The sequence below is a fragment of the Heliangelus exortis genome, chromosome 19 (assembly GCF_036169615.1).
Source record: "Heliangelus exortis chromosome 19, bHelExo1.hap1, whole genome shotgun sequence".
Taxonomy (NCBI): domain Eukaryota; kingdom Metazoa; phylum Chordata; class Aves; order Apodiformes; family Trochilidae; genus Heliangelus; species Heliangelus exortis.
The window spans coordinates 10,414,469-10,433,253 of NC_092440.1; the positions used below are offsets into that span (position 1 = coordinate 10,414,469).

Sequence of the window (18,785 nt, forward strand, 5' to 3'; positions counted from 1 at the left end):
TCTGCTGAGAAAACCCTGCAAAACCCCCATTGGGCTCTGCGGGCATTTTGCAGACTTTCATCTGTCTACCCAGAGAGAGACACTTCCTAAGGCCCAGCCCTCACGCTGTGTCGGGCAAAAGAGCACCTGGGGCCTGCCAACAGCCTCTGAGAGCAGAGATGAATAGTCAGATCTTCTTCTGAGTTGGAAAGGAAGCAGCTCTCCTTCCTGGAGAGCAGTTTTGCCTCCTCCACTGTGTCACACGCAACCTGCCCCAGCCCTGGAGCTCTGGTGGTCTCTTTCAGAGAGGTTGGAGCAGCTTGGTGCAAAGTCTGCAAGGAGCAGTGGTGGCTGTCACCCAAATGCAGGGTTTTGGATTGCTGTCAGCTCCTCCCAGGTTGCTGATATCTTGCTTTTGGTTGCTCAGAGAGCTCTGCTTGGTGAGTTTGCAGCAGCAATGGTGACGGATGCACCTCAGCTGGGTGGTAGCCCAGGCAAGATAAGAGGACAGTGAAAATGGGTTAGTCATGGCAGAGAGGGGCCAGAGGTTGCCACAGCATTGGCAAACAGCAGCTCAGAGCAGGGTGAGAGAATTCCAGGTCTTGGGTGCTGCTGGAGGATGGAGCCAGGGGCTGTATCCCCAGGTGGTGCTGGCATTAATGGGCAGAGGGGCCATGGTGGGGCTCTGCCTCCTGTCCAGCTGCAGCAGCTCTGAGGAGTTTGTGTTTGAGTGAAAAAAAGAAACCTTGTCACCTGAGCACATCAATGGGACTGTGGAGGCTGCCTGGAGCATAAGCTGGAAGGAGGAGAGTGATCCCCTGTGGCATCAATAGAGATTTACCCAGGAGTTTTGAGTCTGTGTCATAAGTTACCTGACAAGTTGGAAACTGCTGGGAGGTGGCCCAGCTCTGGTAGGAAACTCTAATTCCTAGTTTGTCTTTTCAACAGCTCCCACTGAGCTTTCAGGCTTACAAGCTCCTTGCTCAGCCTGATGTCCTTGGGTTGTACATCTCAAAGAAGCAGCAAGTGTTTGTTGCTCCTTCCTGGTTTCTCACTCCTGTGGTCTTACACTTTGATCTTAGAGATGTCATTTGTGTCTGATCCTCTTCAGAGCTTCCTGATATTTGTGCTCCTGAAGCTTTAAACATGCAGATTTGTACCCCAATCTCATTGTCCCTTGCTGTTGCTTCTCCATCCTGCCAGCTGGGGTGTTGGATGGCCTTGAAACCTCTTCCTTCAGTGAGGGCTGAGGCAGCTGTGCAGCAGAAATCTCTGAGATGCTGGTGTTGTGTGGGTCTTGCTTTGGTGTCTCAGAGTTCCTTTTTTGTGAGTGTTTGCTCTTTGTCTGTGCTTGTCTGTTAGCACTTTGGTTTGCTAACTAAGAATTTAAGTGGTTGTTTATATCACAGATAAGTAGCAGTGGAAAAAAATCCTCAGCCTGTGGTGAGCTGGGTGGCATCAGGGCATTTGTGGTGTCCATGGGCACATGAGCATCTTCTTACCCAGGCACAAATGGAAACATTTTCACCACCTTCTCCCAGGAGGGAGATCTCTGTGACTTGCCACCTGCCAGCTTCTTTGCTTTGATTTTTATGAGCACAGAGGGGAGAGAGGCTCTATCAGAATTTCCAATTCCTGCTGTCCTGCTGCCTTCTAAGAGGCAGTCTCTGGTCAAGGCTCCTCCAGTCAAGCTTTTCCAGTGTGACTGTGGACGTGATGCTCCAGAGCTGCAGCCTGATTCCTTCTCCTTGGTGCAGACCCTGCCTCTGGAACTACGTGCTGAGACAGATGTCTGTGCTCCTCTGAGCTTTCCAAGTGTGAAGCACACAGCCAGCTCTGAGCCTGGACTTGGACCAGCAGATCTGAGAGGATCTGTGATAGGAATATCCCTGGGGAAGGAACACCACTAAGAACATGTCTCCATCTGGGGGACCTGCTTGTTCTCCTGTTGTGTGCCCTGGCATGGGGTGTCTGGGTGTCTCCTGGCAGCCCCACAGCCCTCCTGGGATGCAGCCCTTCATCTCACCACCTCTGTCTACCTGGGCTCTCTGTGTGGGCTTTCCTAGCAGAGGGGAGCATGTCTGAGGGCAGCCAGAAAAAGGTGATGATCTCCTGGTGCCCAGATGCAGCAGTGATGGGCTGCAGAGAGTAGGGAGAGCTGTGCTCAGTCTCCTTTCTGTGCAGATGAATGTGGCTGTCCCAGTGCATGGCAGGGAAGAGGTGAGGCAGTATCTGTTTTTTACAGCACGGTAGAGACCGGCTGGCTGGGTGGAAAAACAAGTTTCTGTGCCAAGCACCTGTGATGGGGAAATACCATGGAGGAGGTGAGAATAACACCTCCAAACTGGAGGAGAAAGGGACCCACCTGTGTTTGTAGGCCCTATCCTCCCCAGTGCTGCTCACTTGGTCGAGCCAACCTTCAGCAGATATTTTGCTCTTTTCCTATATTTGAGTGGACCCAGAGTATAACATCAGCTGTATGACCACAGTAGGAAGGTGAGCTGTATGTAGCCATGAAGGATGCTGCCTTCAACCAGGACTTGGCTGTGTCCCCCTTTAGATTGGTTTGGTGAAAGTTTTTGGATGAACTATTTGAAGACTTGGGCAATGTCTCTGTGATGGGACAGTTGCTGTGCTCATTAGGCACCAAGTTGCTGCTGATGGTTGGGCCCTGGCAAGCTTTTGATGAGCACAATCTTGGACTTGTTCATACCAGCTTAGCCAGTACCTAGAAGAGCATTGAAGGGTTTGATCCTGAACACTCAGCTGCTTACCTGGACACAACTGGTGACAATTTGCCTGTTGTGAGCCAGCCCGCTCAGTGCTGCCAGCCCTCCCACTGGGATGCACTGGGAGATGGCACCCCCCAGTACAGCCAGAGAGTGGGGCTGGGGGGCAGCAAGGGGGCTGGGGATGTGGGGATGGGAACCTGGGCTGGCACCACTTGAGGGGATGGGACCCTGCACCAAGGTGGCAGCACTTCTGATGGGCTGCAAGTTTCTAAATGTCAGACGGTACCGTTTATGCCTTCATTTCTCTGATTTGTTTCAGCCATTGTACAACCAGCCTTCAGACACCAGGCAGTACCATGAGAACATTAAAATGTAAGTACGTGGCAATAGAGGCTCTTGGAAATGCCAGGGTGGCTGTTAGGCTGGAGTGGGAGGGATGCCAGCTCCTTCCCAGCCCCTGATGAAAGCTGCCAAGGAATTGTGAGAACCCTTCTATAGCTGCTTGGGGTGCCTAAAGCACAATCCAGCTCCAGGAGCCCAACAGTTGGGGGCTGTAGGTTCAGGTGGGTGCTGGAGGAGCTGTTTGATTTTTCTCAGGAGAATGTCCTCCTTGTTATCTCTGTGTTTTTCCCAAGAATGCTCACCTCAGGTGCTTTTCCTCTGTGTGTTTGCATGTGGGAAAGATGAGATAAAATGGAAAGCAGCAATTACAGTTAGATTTTCATGAAGCACCTCTTGAATGTCTAATAACAAGGGGTTATTTTAAAGATACTTACCAAGACTTATCAATCATCTATTTTGACTTAACACCTCGATACACAATTTAATCATCAACCTGCATTTAATAACCACAGTGACTTCCTGAACATAGAAGAGGGGTAACAGCTAATGAGAATAGTGATCGTTGGGATTATTGTTGAAAATTTAAATAGTCAAACCAGATCTGAAACTTCTATCTGCCTTGAATGAACTGATGATTACTTTGAGCTGCCTGCAGCATGTCTATTTTGGTGTGGGCTGGGTCAGCTGGTGATAGTCATCTTTAATAACCTATTAACAAAAGTTAGTAATATTTTGCTTTTTGCTGGTGTGCTAATTGCTGCCAGGGGTATTATAAAGAGTTTATCTACCTCTGATCTTCTGCAGAGGGGCATGGTTGGTTCTGGGGGTGTTTAGGTGCTCTCTGTCCACAAGGGCTGCAGGGAGGAGGAGGGTTTGGTGAAGTGACCCAGCTGGTCCCTGTCCAACTCTGTTCCTGCTCCACCCCAGGCTTCCTGTGTCCTCCAGGCAATGCAGTCCCTGCAAAACACTCAAACACCCCCAGAGCATCCTCACCACCAGGGCTGGGCACAGGCACCCTGAACATGAGGGTTGTATTCAGGTGCTTGGGGTTGGCCTGGGTGCTGCCAATAAGCTCAAGGTGCTGCTGTGCCTCTGGGGCAGGGGAGCCTCATATCCCAGTGGTGGGGTGGGGAGAGCAAACAAATGGAGAAATCAGTGGGAAATCATTGATTTTCCTGCAGCTGAGAAATATCCTAGGGTCCTCCAAGCCCCCCTTGTGTCTTGAAGAGCTCCAGAGCCATCCCAAGGTGGTGCTGAAGGTGGGGATTGCAAGCTGAGCACTGCTTTTGTACTTGCAGAATGAGTTAAAAAGTAGATTCAGATAATTTCACCCACTCTCCGTTCCCTTGCCAATATTTGTGGGTTTATGATCACATTTTCCTGTGATTTAAACGATTTCCTGTCCTTAGCTGCTGCTGCTGCCTGAAAGACTGGTGCAAATGAGAGGGAACTGACTGTGCAGGTCAGGAGAGACGTGTACATGAGACGTGTCCTGTAATGAGACGTGATGCCCCATCAAACAGGGCTCCTGTTCCATCAGAGCAGGAGCTCCTCTCCACCCTTTCCTTTGTGGGCATCCCTGGGGTCAGCCCAGCCCCAGGCAAGTGCTGCCCTGCAGCTGTAACCCTGGTGGTGACAGACCAAGGAGAGGCTGGAGCAGGCAGCTTGGGGCTAATGTTCACTGCGATTAATGCTGCAAAAATATGGGAAGGAAACCACATGTTTTAATGAAAAGCCTCCATCTCCTCTTTCCAGAAACCTCACAATTAGCTGCCTTCAGCTGGTTATTGATGCCAGCCGAGTGCATTTACTGATCTAGGTCAGCAAAAAGGCCCTCGAGGGATCTGGGCTCCAGATGTTTGCTGCTTTTGACCATGGGCCTGTCTCAGAAGTGCTGGGATCTGAACTGCACTGTTCTCCCATATCTTGTGTCCCCGCTGCATGCTGAAGGAGCTTTGGACACTTGGGAGGCAGATACAAGCCAAATATTTCAGTGATTCTTCCAAGCCAATAATTCAGGTTATTTTGATGAAGTCATGCTTGGATGTTTAAATCCTGCCTACAAGTTCTCTGCATTTGAAGATATTTTTTTTTCCTTAATATGTTTGTGCCTTTTTGCTCTGGAAGAGCAGCTTCTGCTCCATAGCCTGGAGGTGGCTCTTTCAGTAAATCCTCAGGGTGCTGGGAAGCATCAGCCAAGTGCTGAGTGCCAGAAGGACAAATGGCAGGACCCCACAGGTTGTATTTTGCAAAGGTGTAATTGAATGCAGATTCTTCTGAACAGCTTCACCCTATGCAGATTTAGCCCTGATGAAAAAGCCTTTTGACAAGTTGCTGGAAAATCATCTAGACTGTGGTTCCATCCAAAAAACCTCATTGCATGTTAGCTCTCTTGTGCTTGATAGAAACTGCTCCGATGTGAAGCTGGTTTGGACCCTTCCACCTAGGCACAGGAGGATGGTGAGGCTGCAAAATTGCACAATACCTTTTTTCTTTTTTTAAAAGAAAACATTTCCTAGGCAGGATTTTTTTTTTCTCAGTTGAACATTTGCAAGTGTTGGTGGGAAGGCATTTGAATATCACAAAGTCAGGATTCCTCGATTTCTCTGCAGCCCTACTCTGCCTTACAACACCAGTTTAATTCCTCCTGCTTGTTTGCTTTGCTTTTCAGTTGGGATGAGTCACTTACGCTAATGGAGCTGACTGGGAAGTTACAGGGAGAATTCCTCCTCTTACTAAAATGTTACCGGTCTCTTCTTTTCATGGAGTTTTATGGCCTATCTCCTCTTCAGTACAATTAAAATTAATTTCATGCCCCAGTTCATCCCAGTGTTTGCAGCTTCAAAAGCTTTTAAGTCCTATTTAGGTGCCTGGCTGTGCTCTGCTACCCATCTGCTGGGGTTCCTTTGGTTCACCTGCAAGTGCAGGCTTCCAGCAAACGTGTTTAATTTTGTATGTTCCATCTGCCACGTGATCTAAGGCCCTGCTGAGTGGTTTGTGCCAAAGGCTTGACCTACCTTTGGGACCATGTCCTTTCTGTTTGAAATACCTGCTTTGTTGGAGGGAAGGGTTCTGCCACGCTCTTATCAAGAAAAATGAGAGCAAAATGGTGTTCCGTGCCCTTGTTCTCATAGGAGTGGGGTGAGCTTTGCCCCTATAGCTAGCTTGGCCCTTGTTTTTCAAGGTTTTGGCTCTGCAATGGACTGTCAGGTTCCTTCAAGACGCATTGCAGCCCCCAGCACAACTGGAATCTACTGAAATGATTCTGCATCAGTGGAGAAAGTTGCAAAGACCTGGTTTTGTTTTAAGGTTTGGCTGAAATACAGCAGCAAATGCAGAGGACACCTATTTGTGCACCAGTTCAGCACCAGTGCACCTGCTCTGGGTCTCTTATTTCTTGCCAGCTGGATGTACAAGGATGGGAGCTGCTCTTTCTGACCTGCCCTGGCAGGGATTTTGCATTTCTTCCAGACTGCTGGCACCAAAGATGCTCTTTTTCTTTCCTCAAGTGTTTGAAAAATGACAAGATGTTGTTCACCTGAGCAGGATCAATTACTTGCTATCTACCTGGAGAGCTTTTCTCTGAGGGGACCTTCATCTCTAAGGCAGGAGATTCCTGCTTGATCAGCCATGAAAAACAGCCCAGTAGGATTTTGCTCTCCCCTTCCTGGAGCGTCTTGAAATCAGAGTCTGTAGGCTCTGGGTTTGAAAGCAAAAAGAAAAACACACAAAAGAAAAACTGAAAAACCCAGACTAAGCACATGTAAGGTGCCATTCATAGGGTTTTGCTTTAAACCTTTCCTTCAAGATTTTCTCCTTGCTTTTATGCTGAAATTCAGAAATACTAGGGTGAATCCAGGCTACATCCCCTTGAGATGCTTGCAGAGATGTTGGAGAGCCAGGGTACAAGAGATAAGAGCTGGGTGTGATTCTTCTTTTCTTGCATGTCCAGATCCAGCAGCAGTAAAGCTGTGTGTACAGTTAATATTTGCACATCTGGCTTGCTGTCTGCAGCTGATAGTTTTTTATTTGTTTGAGGGGGGGGGGAGGGAGAGCTTTGCAGAATCGAAATTTGAAGTCAGGATTTTCAGAGAGGTTTTTAAGGGCTTCTGAATGTCTTTTTCTTTTCAAAATGCCTCCTTGCCCTTTCTCCCAGAACAGCAGAACAGCTTTTGTCTGAAAATCTACTAACTACAGCTTTCCAAATCACTTGTCACCTTGGAAAATTTAAGTCATCTTTTCATTACTGGCTGTTTAGGGTTTTTAGTAGCATTGGATTGCCTCTAAATTCATAGTCAAAGCCTGACATGTAACACAAATGCTCCTCCAAACCCTGTCATTACTAATGCATTCTCTTTCAGGTCTTTTTATTAGCACTTGTAGACATTTTCCTCGTTAGAAATTCACCTAGCAGCTCCCAGCTCATCCCATTCAAGGTTTCTCATCTCTTTTATTCTCTGCTGGCATGCACTAGGGCAGAAGCATTACCTTGTGATGAATTACTGAATGATGGAGGCACTCAATGCAACCTTCTGCTTCTTTCTTTTACCCAGTGCAAAGCCAAGGTTTCTAATATCAACCTGGACTTGGAGGGAAGGCCAAGGAACAGGACATGTGCCTGACTGATGGCCAGAAGTGCTTCTGCACTTTACTCATCTCATTTTAGTCCTAAGCTCATAGGAGATAAAGAGGATGGGCAGAAATTTCCCATCTGATGGTAAGAACTCTGGTTGTGGATGTCACCATTGCCCAAGGGGAGTCACTTGAGCATCTCAATTGAAACAGCTGCACAAGGAGATGGCACCACAGGGACCTGGACAGGCTGGGACCATGTTTGTCAGGGCATCTGGTCCCTGGAGCATTGAGCATTGCACTGACCTCAGCATGTGAGCACCAGGTGCACTAACAGCAAATTATTTTGTGAATTATAGCAATTGCTTTGGGATCTCCAAAGCTGAATGCATTTTGGACCTGCACAGCACGTGGTTAAAGAAGTTGTGGGACCTCAGGATGGTTTCTTTCTTTGAAGTGTTGTTTCTGGGAAAAGACACAGCCTCACCAACTGTACATCCAGAATTAGGGACATCTGCCACTCTGTTTTCAGGGACACTGATAGTGCTGGGGTTTAGTCTATCCCCATGCTCAAAGGCTCTGGGGTAATAACTAAAGTTCTGCTTCACTTCTCTTCCCTGGAAAGTGTTTCTGAATATTGCAAGGAGGCTGCTCTGAGCAGCTGCATTTCCAGGAACAGGCTGTTCTCTGGGGTTAGTAGATTACAGTGTTTTACCAGCTGGAGCTGTGTGCTCTGACCACTGCAGAGCAAGGACAATGACCTGTGACTGGGGTGATCTCTGGGTGGAGGGGCAGGGGGTCAGTGACAGCCCTGAGCTGTGCCTGGGGATGCTGGCATCAGCCATCAGCAGGCTCAGGCTCACGCTGGGGGACACAACTCTTCCTATTTGTTCTCCATTGCGTCTTGGCTGCTTTCACCTTGGAGGGTTCTTGCTGTGCCCCACTTCGCAGGGCTCCAGTCTCTCTGGCAGCTCTTTGGCTGGAGTTGCTCCTACATTTCTGACCTTCACCTCCACGTTCCCTCTTGCTCTGCAATGGCTTTGCCAGCTGCTCTCTGCCTCCTTACCAGCTCCCTTTGCAGGCTCCATCTCTATTTTGTTTGCCCTGGCTGTTTGATGAAAGACGTTCATGAGTAATTAGATACCTCTGATTAGTTTTGATCAAATAGCAAACTTCCTTTCATCTCCTCTTGCACTGGGCTGTGCAGGCAGGCTCAGCCAGGTGTGCTACAGTGCATCAGCTCTTTGTACCCTTGGGGATTTTTATCCCAGAGCTTTTGGCAGGGTCCGTATGGGTGTTCTCACCAGCGCCGACCCGCATGTGTGCACACAGCCGGGTGAGATCCCAGCCTCTGGAAGGCTCCTGGCCAAGTCATTCACATGGGCCTGAGCCAACTAACTCAAAAGTCAGAGTTAGGGGTTCTCTCCTTGACTGGCTCCATTGTGAAAGGCAAAAAAAAAACCCCAAACCAACCTTGTGCCGAGCCAGTTAAGGAGGAAGCGGCTGCTCCTGTGGGGCTCCTTTTGCTTTGCGGGGATTGGGAGATGTCTGTTATGGAGGGGTTTGGAGCCTGGCTGTGAGACCCACGTGCAGGTGTGGGGTTTTTCAGTGGGGCTGTGGGATCAGGGTCAGTTATGAAGGGATGAAAAGTTCATATAAAATCACACCCAAATTTGTAGATAGTATTTGAATCCTGCGTCCTGTGCTGGTGGCAAGTGACAAACATCAAGTTTTGAGTTTGGTTTACCTCCTTTAGTCTCTGTTTCCCATCTCCCAGAGCTTATGAGGAATTGCTGGGTTCTGGTGGGGCTGTCCCAGGCTCCATACCTGGGTCTTGTCCCATTTCAGGTTGGTGTCCAGATCTTGCTGCACTGGTCCAGTAGTTATTTGACCCCCAAAGCAGGTGACCTGCTCAGCTGCCAATAAATGGGCTTCTGGTGTGGGGAAAACCCCAAATAACCCAGCCTTGGCAACAGGCTTAGCTTACTTTGGCCCTGCAGGGATGGTGGAAGATTATACCCTGGTTAGTTCACTAGCAACAAGGACAGAAATCCTTGAAGTGTTTGCAGCAGCTGAGAGGAACAGAAGCTCTGGGCTTTCAGCAACAGGCTGCATCTCCCCAAGTGTGGCTGAGAGCCCCCCACTTTGGGGACTGTCTAAAGGGTCAGTGTCTCTCTGGAGAAGGCTGTGGTGGTTAGATGACCCACACTGTTTTCTGCAGAGGAGCACAGAAGGTGTAGTAAAAGCTCCTCTGGTGACCAAAGGGCTGGAATAACTTCTGGAGTGGAGGTGGTGTCCTCACCTTGGAGAGGAGCTGCCTTCAGTGGGACGTGTTAGACAGGGGCTGCACGGGAGAATGAGAAATATGTACTGACAAATGTCATTTGGTGCTGGGGGACACTATGTGAAGCTGGGAGCCCACCAGAAAACTCTTCCCCAACCCAGGGAGCTGTGGAGCCACGCCTGTGGGGAGGGCAGAAATGCAGCTGGGCTCCAGTACTCATTTAGGTGAGTTGTTGACCACCAGGATGGGGTTGTACCTCTCAACCCCAACCCACCACAAGCTGGGTCAGCTCACTGGGTCCATCCTGCCCTGCCTTAGCTGCTGCGTGGGGACCCACGGAGGAGAGAGCAAGGAACTCCCGTGTCCTCCCCTCCCGGCACGGTGTACAAAGTGCCAGCCCAGCAATACTCCAGACTGTCCACAAGAGTCACTGTTGCTTTAGCTAAAGGAGCCTCCATCCTTCTGCTGCCCGGAAATTTCTTTCCTGATGGCTTCACCCGGGGGAGGTTCAGGTCTCCTCCATCGCTGGTGCTTTTATTGTTTCCCAGCAACCCCCAGGTAGGGAGCTGCAGGGATTTGGGCTGCCCAGGGGCTGATGCAGGAAAGTTGGCACCTTGGAAGAAAAATCTTTTCCCTGTGCTCCTCCAGGCTGGTGCTTGGCACTGTGAGCACAGCCTGTGCTTGTGGCCTGAATTAACCTCCCTGCAAATGGTTTCTAAGTAACAGCAGTACATGTAGGGAGATAAACTGCCTATTTATATTTACCAAGATTGTATTAACCTTTGAGAGGTTGACCTTAAAAAAAAAAAAAAAAAAAAAGAAAAGATGAAGTGGCAAAAACATTCAGGGCATTAGGAGGTTTTGTTGTTTTTAATCCTTTCACTCTTTGATTACTTCAGCCTTGGTGGTGGTAAACATACACCAGCTTTCAAGGCATTCCTGATTTCTGCAGCTGCAGAGCCAGTAAGTCTGGATTAGCACTTTCAAGGTCAGCCGTGATGCAAAACTCAAGGCAACCCAGCAGCTGCGTAAGAGCTCCTGATTTCCTTCATTTGCTCTCCTGTTTCTGAGTAATTTGTGCAGCAAATCCAGTAGCAACGTGTCAAAGCCCCACGTTGCTCCTGGTTATCACCCAGGCTGGCATAGAGAAGGCAGGGTCAAGGGACATTGTAACCCAAGGGACAATCTGTGACCCATTGCTGGGGCCATGGCACTCATCAGCATCACCAGGGGCTCTGCAGGAGGGTTTGGTGCTGCTGTGACACCCACGGGTGAGGAAATGTCACTGTGTGCCATGTGAAGGGCTGGAGGAGTGTGCAAGAAACTGGGGAAGAGGAGTGCCCAGTGTGAAGGGCCAACACGGGGCTGAACCGGGGATGCTGGACCAACCTCCCTGCAGGTCCAAAGTTGGATGCTCTGGAGTGTTTGGTATAGCACAGACCTGTTCCCCATTTCCTAGCCGTGCCTTGGAAATCAGGGTCTTCTTTATCCAGGTCTTATTTATCCACCGAAGTGTTCAAGACAAAGTCAAAGGAAATGAAGATGTAGTGCAGCTCAGGCAGTGGTCAGGGACTCCGTGTATGTCCCTGTTCTGGTAACTAATTAAAAGGGGAAAATAGAAGTTAGAAAATGTTACTACTGGGAGTGAGACTCAAGCATAGTGTGTTTGTTCTTTGCTAAACTAAAAAGAGGCCATAAAGCTGAATGGGGCTATGGGATGTTGGGGAAGGAAGCATCCCCGTCCCAGATTCTGCTGCCTTTCCTCCAGCATCTCTTCTTCATCTTGGAGGTAGTGGTGGTTGAAGATCCCAGACCCAAGGAATTGGTGTCCTAAATAAACCCCAAATTCCTGGTGCCAGAATTATGGTGGTATCCCCAGGCCCTCCCCAGGTCCCTTTGTGCAGGCAGGCTGGACTGCCCCAAATCCTCCCCTTGAGTGAGCTGTAAGCATCTGCCCCTTCTCCAACAGTGTCTTTTGCTGCTGTTTGGCTTTAGGGATTTATGGGAGGGGAGGTGAGTGGGTTTTTCCCTCCCCTCAAGGCAGGGAGGGGGATGAAAAAGCAGCAAAGGCATCTTTTCCTTCTAAATCCTGCAGAACATGCCTATGTGTTACTGTTAAGCTCCTGATCAGTAGTTACACACTTCAGCTCTGCCTTTAATCAGGATAAAAGACTTAAGGAAACTCCTTTGCCCCTGCTCTTTACCTAGAGATTTTGTTGCTGTGAATGTTCATAACAGAATCAACCACAAGAGCTCAGCCCTAGGGTTTGTGCCACCTCTGGCAGCTCCTGCAGCTTTTCCAGTTCCTCACCCCTTTGGCACTGCTTCTCTTTGAGCAATTATTTCACGCAGTCCTTAGAAAGTAGAAGAAACCAGAGGGCTGTCTGGGCAGACAGTGGGTTGGTTGAGGTTGCAGTGGCTGCTTTCTCTCTTGAGGTCCAATTCTGCAAGTGGCTGAACTTTCCTGGTTGGTTTGTTTGCAGCTTTGTTAGGCACAGCTCCAAGAAAGCAGGAGGTTAGGAGATAAGTGCTGCAAGGCTTGCCACAACCCTGCCACTTTATCAGCTCCTTGGAGCCCAGGGGTGAATAACCCCTTGGGAGTTTGTATGTGTGTGCTGGCAGGTGCCTTGCTGCTGGCCCTGGGGACCAGGGTGGCTCAGGGTGGCCTTTGCTCTGGGGATGCTACACAGAGCTTGGCCTGAGCCCCCCAGCTCTTGGCACCCCATTGAGTTTTTGCAGATCAAAATGTAGAAATACTCAAGAAGCAGCCTGGCTCGTGGCAGAGCTGAACATCTGCCTCTGGTCAGCTGAGCACACTGCAAAGGTTGGAAAAATTGGGAGTTAATCCTTTTAGTTCTGGTTTCACCAACAGATGTGAGTGAAGTTCCTGGTGTTTGGGGGTTTGTTGGGCTTTCTGTCCAGCTGGCCTCAGGCTCCCAGGTAGCCACATTTGCTGCTCTGAAGTTGATGCAATTCTGAATTAAGGTGGAAACTGCACTGCAAACTTCTCCAAAAGCAGGGAGAGCCAGGCTTTGGGTTTTAACTGCCCTGTCCATTGGATCTCATCTTGTTTTTTTTTTTTTCCTTTACAGAAACCAGGCAATGCGGAAAAAGTTAATTTTGTACTTCAAGAGAAGAAACCATGCTCGCAAACAGTGGGTAAGTGCTTTTCTTCTACTTTATTTGATATGTATACAGCAGTGTAATTTTTTACATGAGACAGAAAAGGACGTTTCCCAGCAGAGAAGTTCTGGTGCTCAGTACTTTGCCTCTTGCATTGCTGTGGCATCTCTAATGCTTAAAATAACTTGGAGGTAAGGGAGAAGTCCCCGTCCTGCTGCAGGCAGCACCTCCCTCCCCAAGAACCTTCTGCAGAGCAGACATATGGGGTTGGCTTCATCTCAGCAGAGCCCTTCACTGATCTCAGAGAGCCTATTCACAGCATAGATGTCTATTTTGTGAGTAATTGAAGCCTTAGAAAGGTGTGAAATAAGCTGACTTTGCTTCTGATAAATGATCTGAAGACTCATCTGACTTTTTCAGCTGACCACAGAGCAACGTTCTAGGAATTTGTGGTTTAAAACAAAAATCAAGCCCAGGCCAGATTATTTCTAGGCAGCTTTGCCTGCAAGATACTTCCAGTGTCCTTCAAGGAGATGGTTCTTGAGTAGGTAAGGGGAAGGTGGTGTTTGTCTATGATACTTCAAAGGCATTTGTTGGAAGTCTCTACTAAACAGAGGAGAAAGTTGAAGCAGGATTTACAGAATTTATACATTTTGCCACTGGCAGCTGCTTGCAGTAGTCACCAGTGGGAGCTGAAACCAGCACAGCAGAAGAAATGCCAGAAGCAACCAACAGCCCCAGCAGGAAGGTGGATTCTGTGTTGTCTTTCTGCTAAGGGCAATTCAGCTCAAAATGCAGGGCTTCAGGTTCTTAAGTGCAAGATGTAAACACTTGTTCCTGAATCCTGTCTGTGTTCTGGGGTGGGCTCAGGTGCTGGAGTTAGCATCTTAACTTGCTGATGGTGCAGGTTTTCTCAGTGTCTTTGGTGCTGGTTTTGGATAGAAGTGCTCCAGCTGGGAAGAATTGTTGGAAAAATTCAAAATAATCACCCCTGGGAGGTGGATTGAAGGCTCTGCCTTTTGAAGCAGTTTCCAAAATGCTGTTTACATGGACATTTTTGAGCCAGTAATAGAATTATTTTCTTATTTTTCCCCCGTTTTGTAGCCACAGATCTTGCACTCCAAGAAGGGGTGGTCGTGTCTCCTATTTATGTCCAAATCCATGTTTGTTTAGTCTTTCCCATGATTAAATTTCTTCCAGGTTTCTAGCAAGGGGCTGCAGGGCTTTCAGCAGGACCCTGCTCAGGGCACCTGGCTGAGGATTTCTGCAGCTGGGGGAAGCAATTCAAGATTCTCTTCCTCAAAACAGGGATTGCAGAGCTTCTTGGGGTTTTATTGGAACCAGAAGGGTACTACCCTGGAGCTGCTTTCTGATGGAAAGGGCCAGTTGCTGTGCTAATTCTAGGTTGAATTGCTCTGTTGTGAATATCAAGGAGCTGGGGGAAAAGGTTTAATTAAGCTGCAAAAGCAGGGTTCCTGAAATACAGCTTGCAGTAAAGTCGCCTGCCATGCAAACTAGGTGAATTTCTGCCAGCCGGTTTATTCAGTGTCCTTGAAAGGGGATTTTTCAGTTTAGGGAAGCATTTTGCCTATTCTACAAAATAGGCAACATACAGTTGCTGAATTTGCAAAGTGAATACATTTGCTGATTCTGTTTGCAAAATGGGTACGCTTAGCTATTTTTCTGCCTATTTTGTAGCAGACCCTATTTTTAGCAAAGCCCATCTACGTGCCAACATTTTTTTTTCTGTCTCTTTTACTTTCTGGGGTATTGTCACTGTGCAGGGCTGGCTGGAGTAGGGTCAGAGCTTGGTCCCTGCTGGGGTCCAGCCCCAATAGAAGGTCTGCAGGGCTTTCTCTTACCTCCACTGAGGTTGTCCCAGCAGAAAACGTTTAATTGGCATCAGATTTGCTGCTGCAGAGAGAGAGAAGAGTAAAAGGAGTTGTTCTGGCTGTAAGAGGTTTATCTCCATCAGTCAGGGAAACAAAACCATGGGGCTTTCAGAGGTTATTGGACTGGTTCCTCCTGTCACCTTCACTCTTCCCCTCCCCTCCAAAGAGCTGCTCCGTTCCCTGGAGCTGCGTGAGCGTGGGCTGCAGGAGGGCTGGGGCTTGGCACAGCCTACAGACTGCCTTCAGCTGCCACAGCAGTGTTACTATTCATCCATTTTTAGATCCACATGTCAGGTCCAATTCGACTCAACATCACTTAGTTGTGTGATTGAGAGGCTGATGGGCTGGTGAACCCAGGCAGAGGAAGCACCGATGCTAAAAGCCAGTACAGGCAGTTGCTCAGGAATGGACATGCTTGCTTAAGGCTGCTCAGGGGATGCTTGAAGAAGGAAGAGACACTTCTCCTCCTGAAGTACCTGACCAGGAGCTCCTCTTGCTGATGGAGCTGTGAAGATTTGGGGAGTGCATCGTGCTGGAAGGTGTTTGTAATCTTGGCCAGTGAAGGATAGCAAAAGCTTGCGGGGAGTGTGGATCCCAGCTGGACCAGAAAGTGCTAAGCAGGGATGCTGCAGCCATGGTGGGGTTTGAAGCGTGCATGGCAGGAAGAATCTCTTTGCTCCATGGTGGGAAGGGGGTTTAGGGATGCAGACACAAGTCAGAAATGCTCAGCTCGGTCCAAGGGGTGAGTGGAGAGCTTCAGGACTGCCCACCCCACTGCCAGGCTGTGAACATGCTGCTGGGGAGATCAGCAGTGTGCCACTGATGTTGCTTTTTCCATCTGCAAACACCAGGTCCTTAGAAGATAAGTTCTGGATAAAGATTTCACCAAGTTGTCCCAAAGAATGGAGGAAAAGGCAGTAAAAGAGCTGCCCTACCTGCTGTGAAACCTCCCAGCATCTGTGCTGGGGCAATACAGGACCCAGTGCTGGCTCATTCCTGGGGGGATGAAAGACTTCAAAGCCTGGAAGTTTTTCACCTGACCAGCCCCTCATGCTGGACTGTCACCTGGCCACACAATGGGGTAGCACACAGCACAGGGCACTGGGGCTTGATAAATTTTGTGGGGTATTTGTAGCCTCTTCCCCAAAACAACACTCTGAAAGCAAGAAGATGTAGCAAATTTGTTGGCAAAATCCATCCATTTGGGGGTTATTTTACCTCTCCCTCTTGTGTTTTGTTGGTTGGTTGGTTTTTTTGGTTGGTTGGTTTTGTGTTTTTGTGGCTGAGAGCAAGTGAGACGAGAGCAGAGTACATCTGGGAAATGCTACTGGCTTGGACTTCCTTCCAGTCAGGAGGCAGCCATGGCAATAAATGAGTTTATTTCTTTGAAATCTGGATTCCCCCTATTTCTGCCAGGGTGCTGAATGTGCTGGTGCTGAGCTGCCTGTTCTGAAAGCAGTGGGGGAGGCAGGAGGTGACCTGGGGTTTGCCATTGATTATTTTGCAGAGCAGCATCTGCTTTCACTTCCTGATTTGGGGCCTAGAAGGCATTTTTTTACTCAAAATGAAACCTTAAAACCATTTCTGGTCACCCAGCTGCTTTCATGTGAAGCCAGGCACACTGGGGACACATTGGGTCCACATCTTCTGGGTGTGGACCTCACCTTTGAGGATTTCTCCTCCAGCAGGAGAGTGGCAGCAGGAGCAACCCCGGGGGGATGTGGAGGCTCATTTGTATTGTGAATGATATTTTAATGTTATAGTTACTGCTCTGGTCCCAGAAACACAGGCTTTGAGCAGGGGCTGGGTGCCCATCAGGGCTCCCTCTCTCCCCAGCAAAATGGGTTTTGTTGCTGAATGAAGCACCCAGGGCACTGGAGGATGCTGTCCCAAAGGTGGCAAAGCCACACTGGGACAGAATCCTGGTTGAACCATTCTATATTCCCATCTGGAAGGGACAACCCTGAGAGTACCTCTCTTGAGAACTTCACCCTTGGGTTGGGTGACCCTGGAGGGTGTCCCTGTCCTAACAAACACCCTGACCAAGCAGCCATGGAGAGACAGGCCCGGCGGAGATGCCCTCTCCTCGCACCTCTCCTGAGCTCCCTCGCCTCCCTCTGCCCTTGCAGGAACAGAAGTTTTGCCAGCGTTATGACCAGCTGATGGAAGCCTGGGAAAAAAAAGTGGAGCGCATCGAAAACAACCCCCGGCGCCGAGCCAAGGAGAGCAAAGTGCGGGAATACTATGAGAAGCAATTCCCGGAGATCCGGAAGCAGCGGGAACTGCAAGAGCGCATGCAGAGGTTAGAGGAGAAGCGGTAGGAAGGGGCTGAGCTGGTATCAGACAGCCTTTCTCTTTTCTTTGGGGATGGGTGTGGTGTTTGTTTGGGGGAGGAGCTGTCAGTCGCTTTTCTCCCCTTCCAGTCAAAGGCTTCTGCCGGCAGACAAGCAGCTCGGCTGCTTTTTCCCCTGGGTGGCTCAGCAAAAAGCCAAGGAAGGAAAAGCCAAGGAAAAGTCTTCCCTGTGTTGCTGACCTCCTGGCTGGCCACATCAGAGCAAGGGGCAGCTCCCTTGTGCTGGTAGGACAGTGCTAATTCCTGCCTTACTTGTGGGCTCAAATTAAGAAGTACAAAACTTGCAGATGTATTTGGTGATGTCAGTGATTTAATTCATGCACAAGCTGTGACTGGAACATGGGCAGGGATAATAAACATCTGCGAGGTCACAGGAATGGCCCTGAACGATACAAAGGGAGCAAAATGTCTCACTGAAAGGGATGTCCCCTGTCTCACCCATCCCCTGTCCATTTTCTCATCCTCATTGGAAGTGCAATTGAGGTCATGTTTCCTGCCAGGAGACACAATTCCATGATCTCCACCCTTCTTGCTGAAAACTCCCCATCCTTCCCATTTCAGCCCTGGAATCTTGCCCAGGGACACCTGCTGTGCACAGAACCCAAACCCTTGTGCCAGCATCCCGTGGTTGTGCCCTGCTCACAGCTGGATGGGTCCAAATTCCATAATCAGTGGCTTGCTTTTATCTCAAAGAGAAGGGGAGAAAGGGTACTGAGACACCACTTAGTGCTTTAACCTGCTTAACAAGAAAAATTTGAAATCCTTAGGACATAGGACTGTTATATTGGGTGATACTGGGGGGAACAGATGTTGCTGGCTGGTTTTGATTTAAAAGTTCCTGCAGCATTTGCAAACCAGATGCTGTGGCACAGTGCTGACAACTCAGTGCTAACGCTGACACCTTGATGCCATTGTAGTGGTGCCATAAAATAATGGGGGAGAATATGGCTGGGTATGAAGTGTTTGTTCTTTTGTAGCAATCCAGGAGATTGGAACAGGTAAGAAAGGTGGTTTGAGGCTCTCAACCCGTGAGCCTTAAACCCAGGGGAAAAGGGGGATGGTGCTCTCTGGGCAGAAGGAAACAGGGCAGCAGTGAGCAGCGTTCCTGCAGGGTGGGATGGGGTGGCCTGGGTGGGGTGTTGGATTTGACCATTTTGGAGGTGACCAACAAGGACAACAGGGCCAGTGAGTTGTCAGGAATGTGGTTTGCTGCATATGAAATGGAGCATCAGTGTCTGAGAGTGTCACTGCCCTTTCCCAGCAGGGTAGGACAGAGGGGCAGCGGCGGGCTCTCCATGTCGGCTGCACGCAGCGAGCACGAAGTGTCAGAAATCATTGATGGGCTCTCAGAACAAGAGGTGAGGCTGGGTTGTCATTTCTTCTCCTCTTCACCCCTCATTCCACTCTTCTCTGAGGAATCCAAGAGAACCACTGCCAGGTCCCACAGTGAAATCTGATACCAAATCCCACTAACTTCAGGCCACATTGAGGTTGGGGAGGTTGCCATG

General features: G+C 49.1%; 1 protein-coding gene and 1 long non-coding RNA gene across 26 annotated transcripts in view; one reads left to right on the forward strand and one right to left on the reverse strand.

Annotated features, from left to right (window-relative positions):
* The window catches only part of LOC139805061 (uncharacterized), a 340,345-nt gene that overhangs the window by 245,793 nt on the left and 75,767 nt on the right, over nucleotides 1-18,785 (reverse strand). The window lies entirely within an intron of this gene.
* NCOR2 (nuclear receptor corepressor 2) overlaps nucleotides 1-18,785 on the forward strand; it is a 225,672-nt gene that overhangs the window by 130,718 nt on the left and 76,169 nt on the right. For 16 of the 25 annotated variants that reach the window (XR_011729673.1, XM_071763000.1, XM_071763014.1 and 13 more), the window contains 4 exons: nucleotides 3,031-3,083; nucleotides 13,002-13,068; nucleotides 17,054-17,241; nucleotides 18,539-18,635. Coding sequence is in view for 24 of the 25 variants with exons in the window: in XM_071763000.1 (XP_071619101.1) it covers nucleotides 3,031-3,083; nucleotides 13,002-13,068; nucleotides 17,054-17,241; nucleotides 18,539-18,635 (405 nt within the window). In the remaining variant the exon portion in view is untranslated. The remainder of the gene's footprint in view (nucleotides 1-3,030; nucleotides 3,084-13,001; nucleotides 13,069-17,053; nucleotides 17,242-18,538; nucleotides 18,636-18,785) is intronic. The other 9 variants (XM_071763006.1, XM_071763023.1, XM_071763025.1 and 6 more) reach the window with 3 other exon arrangements.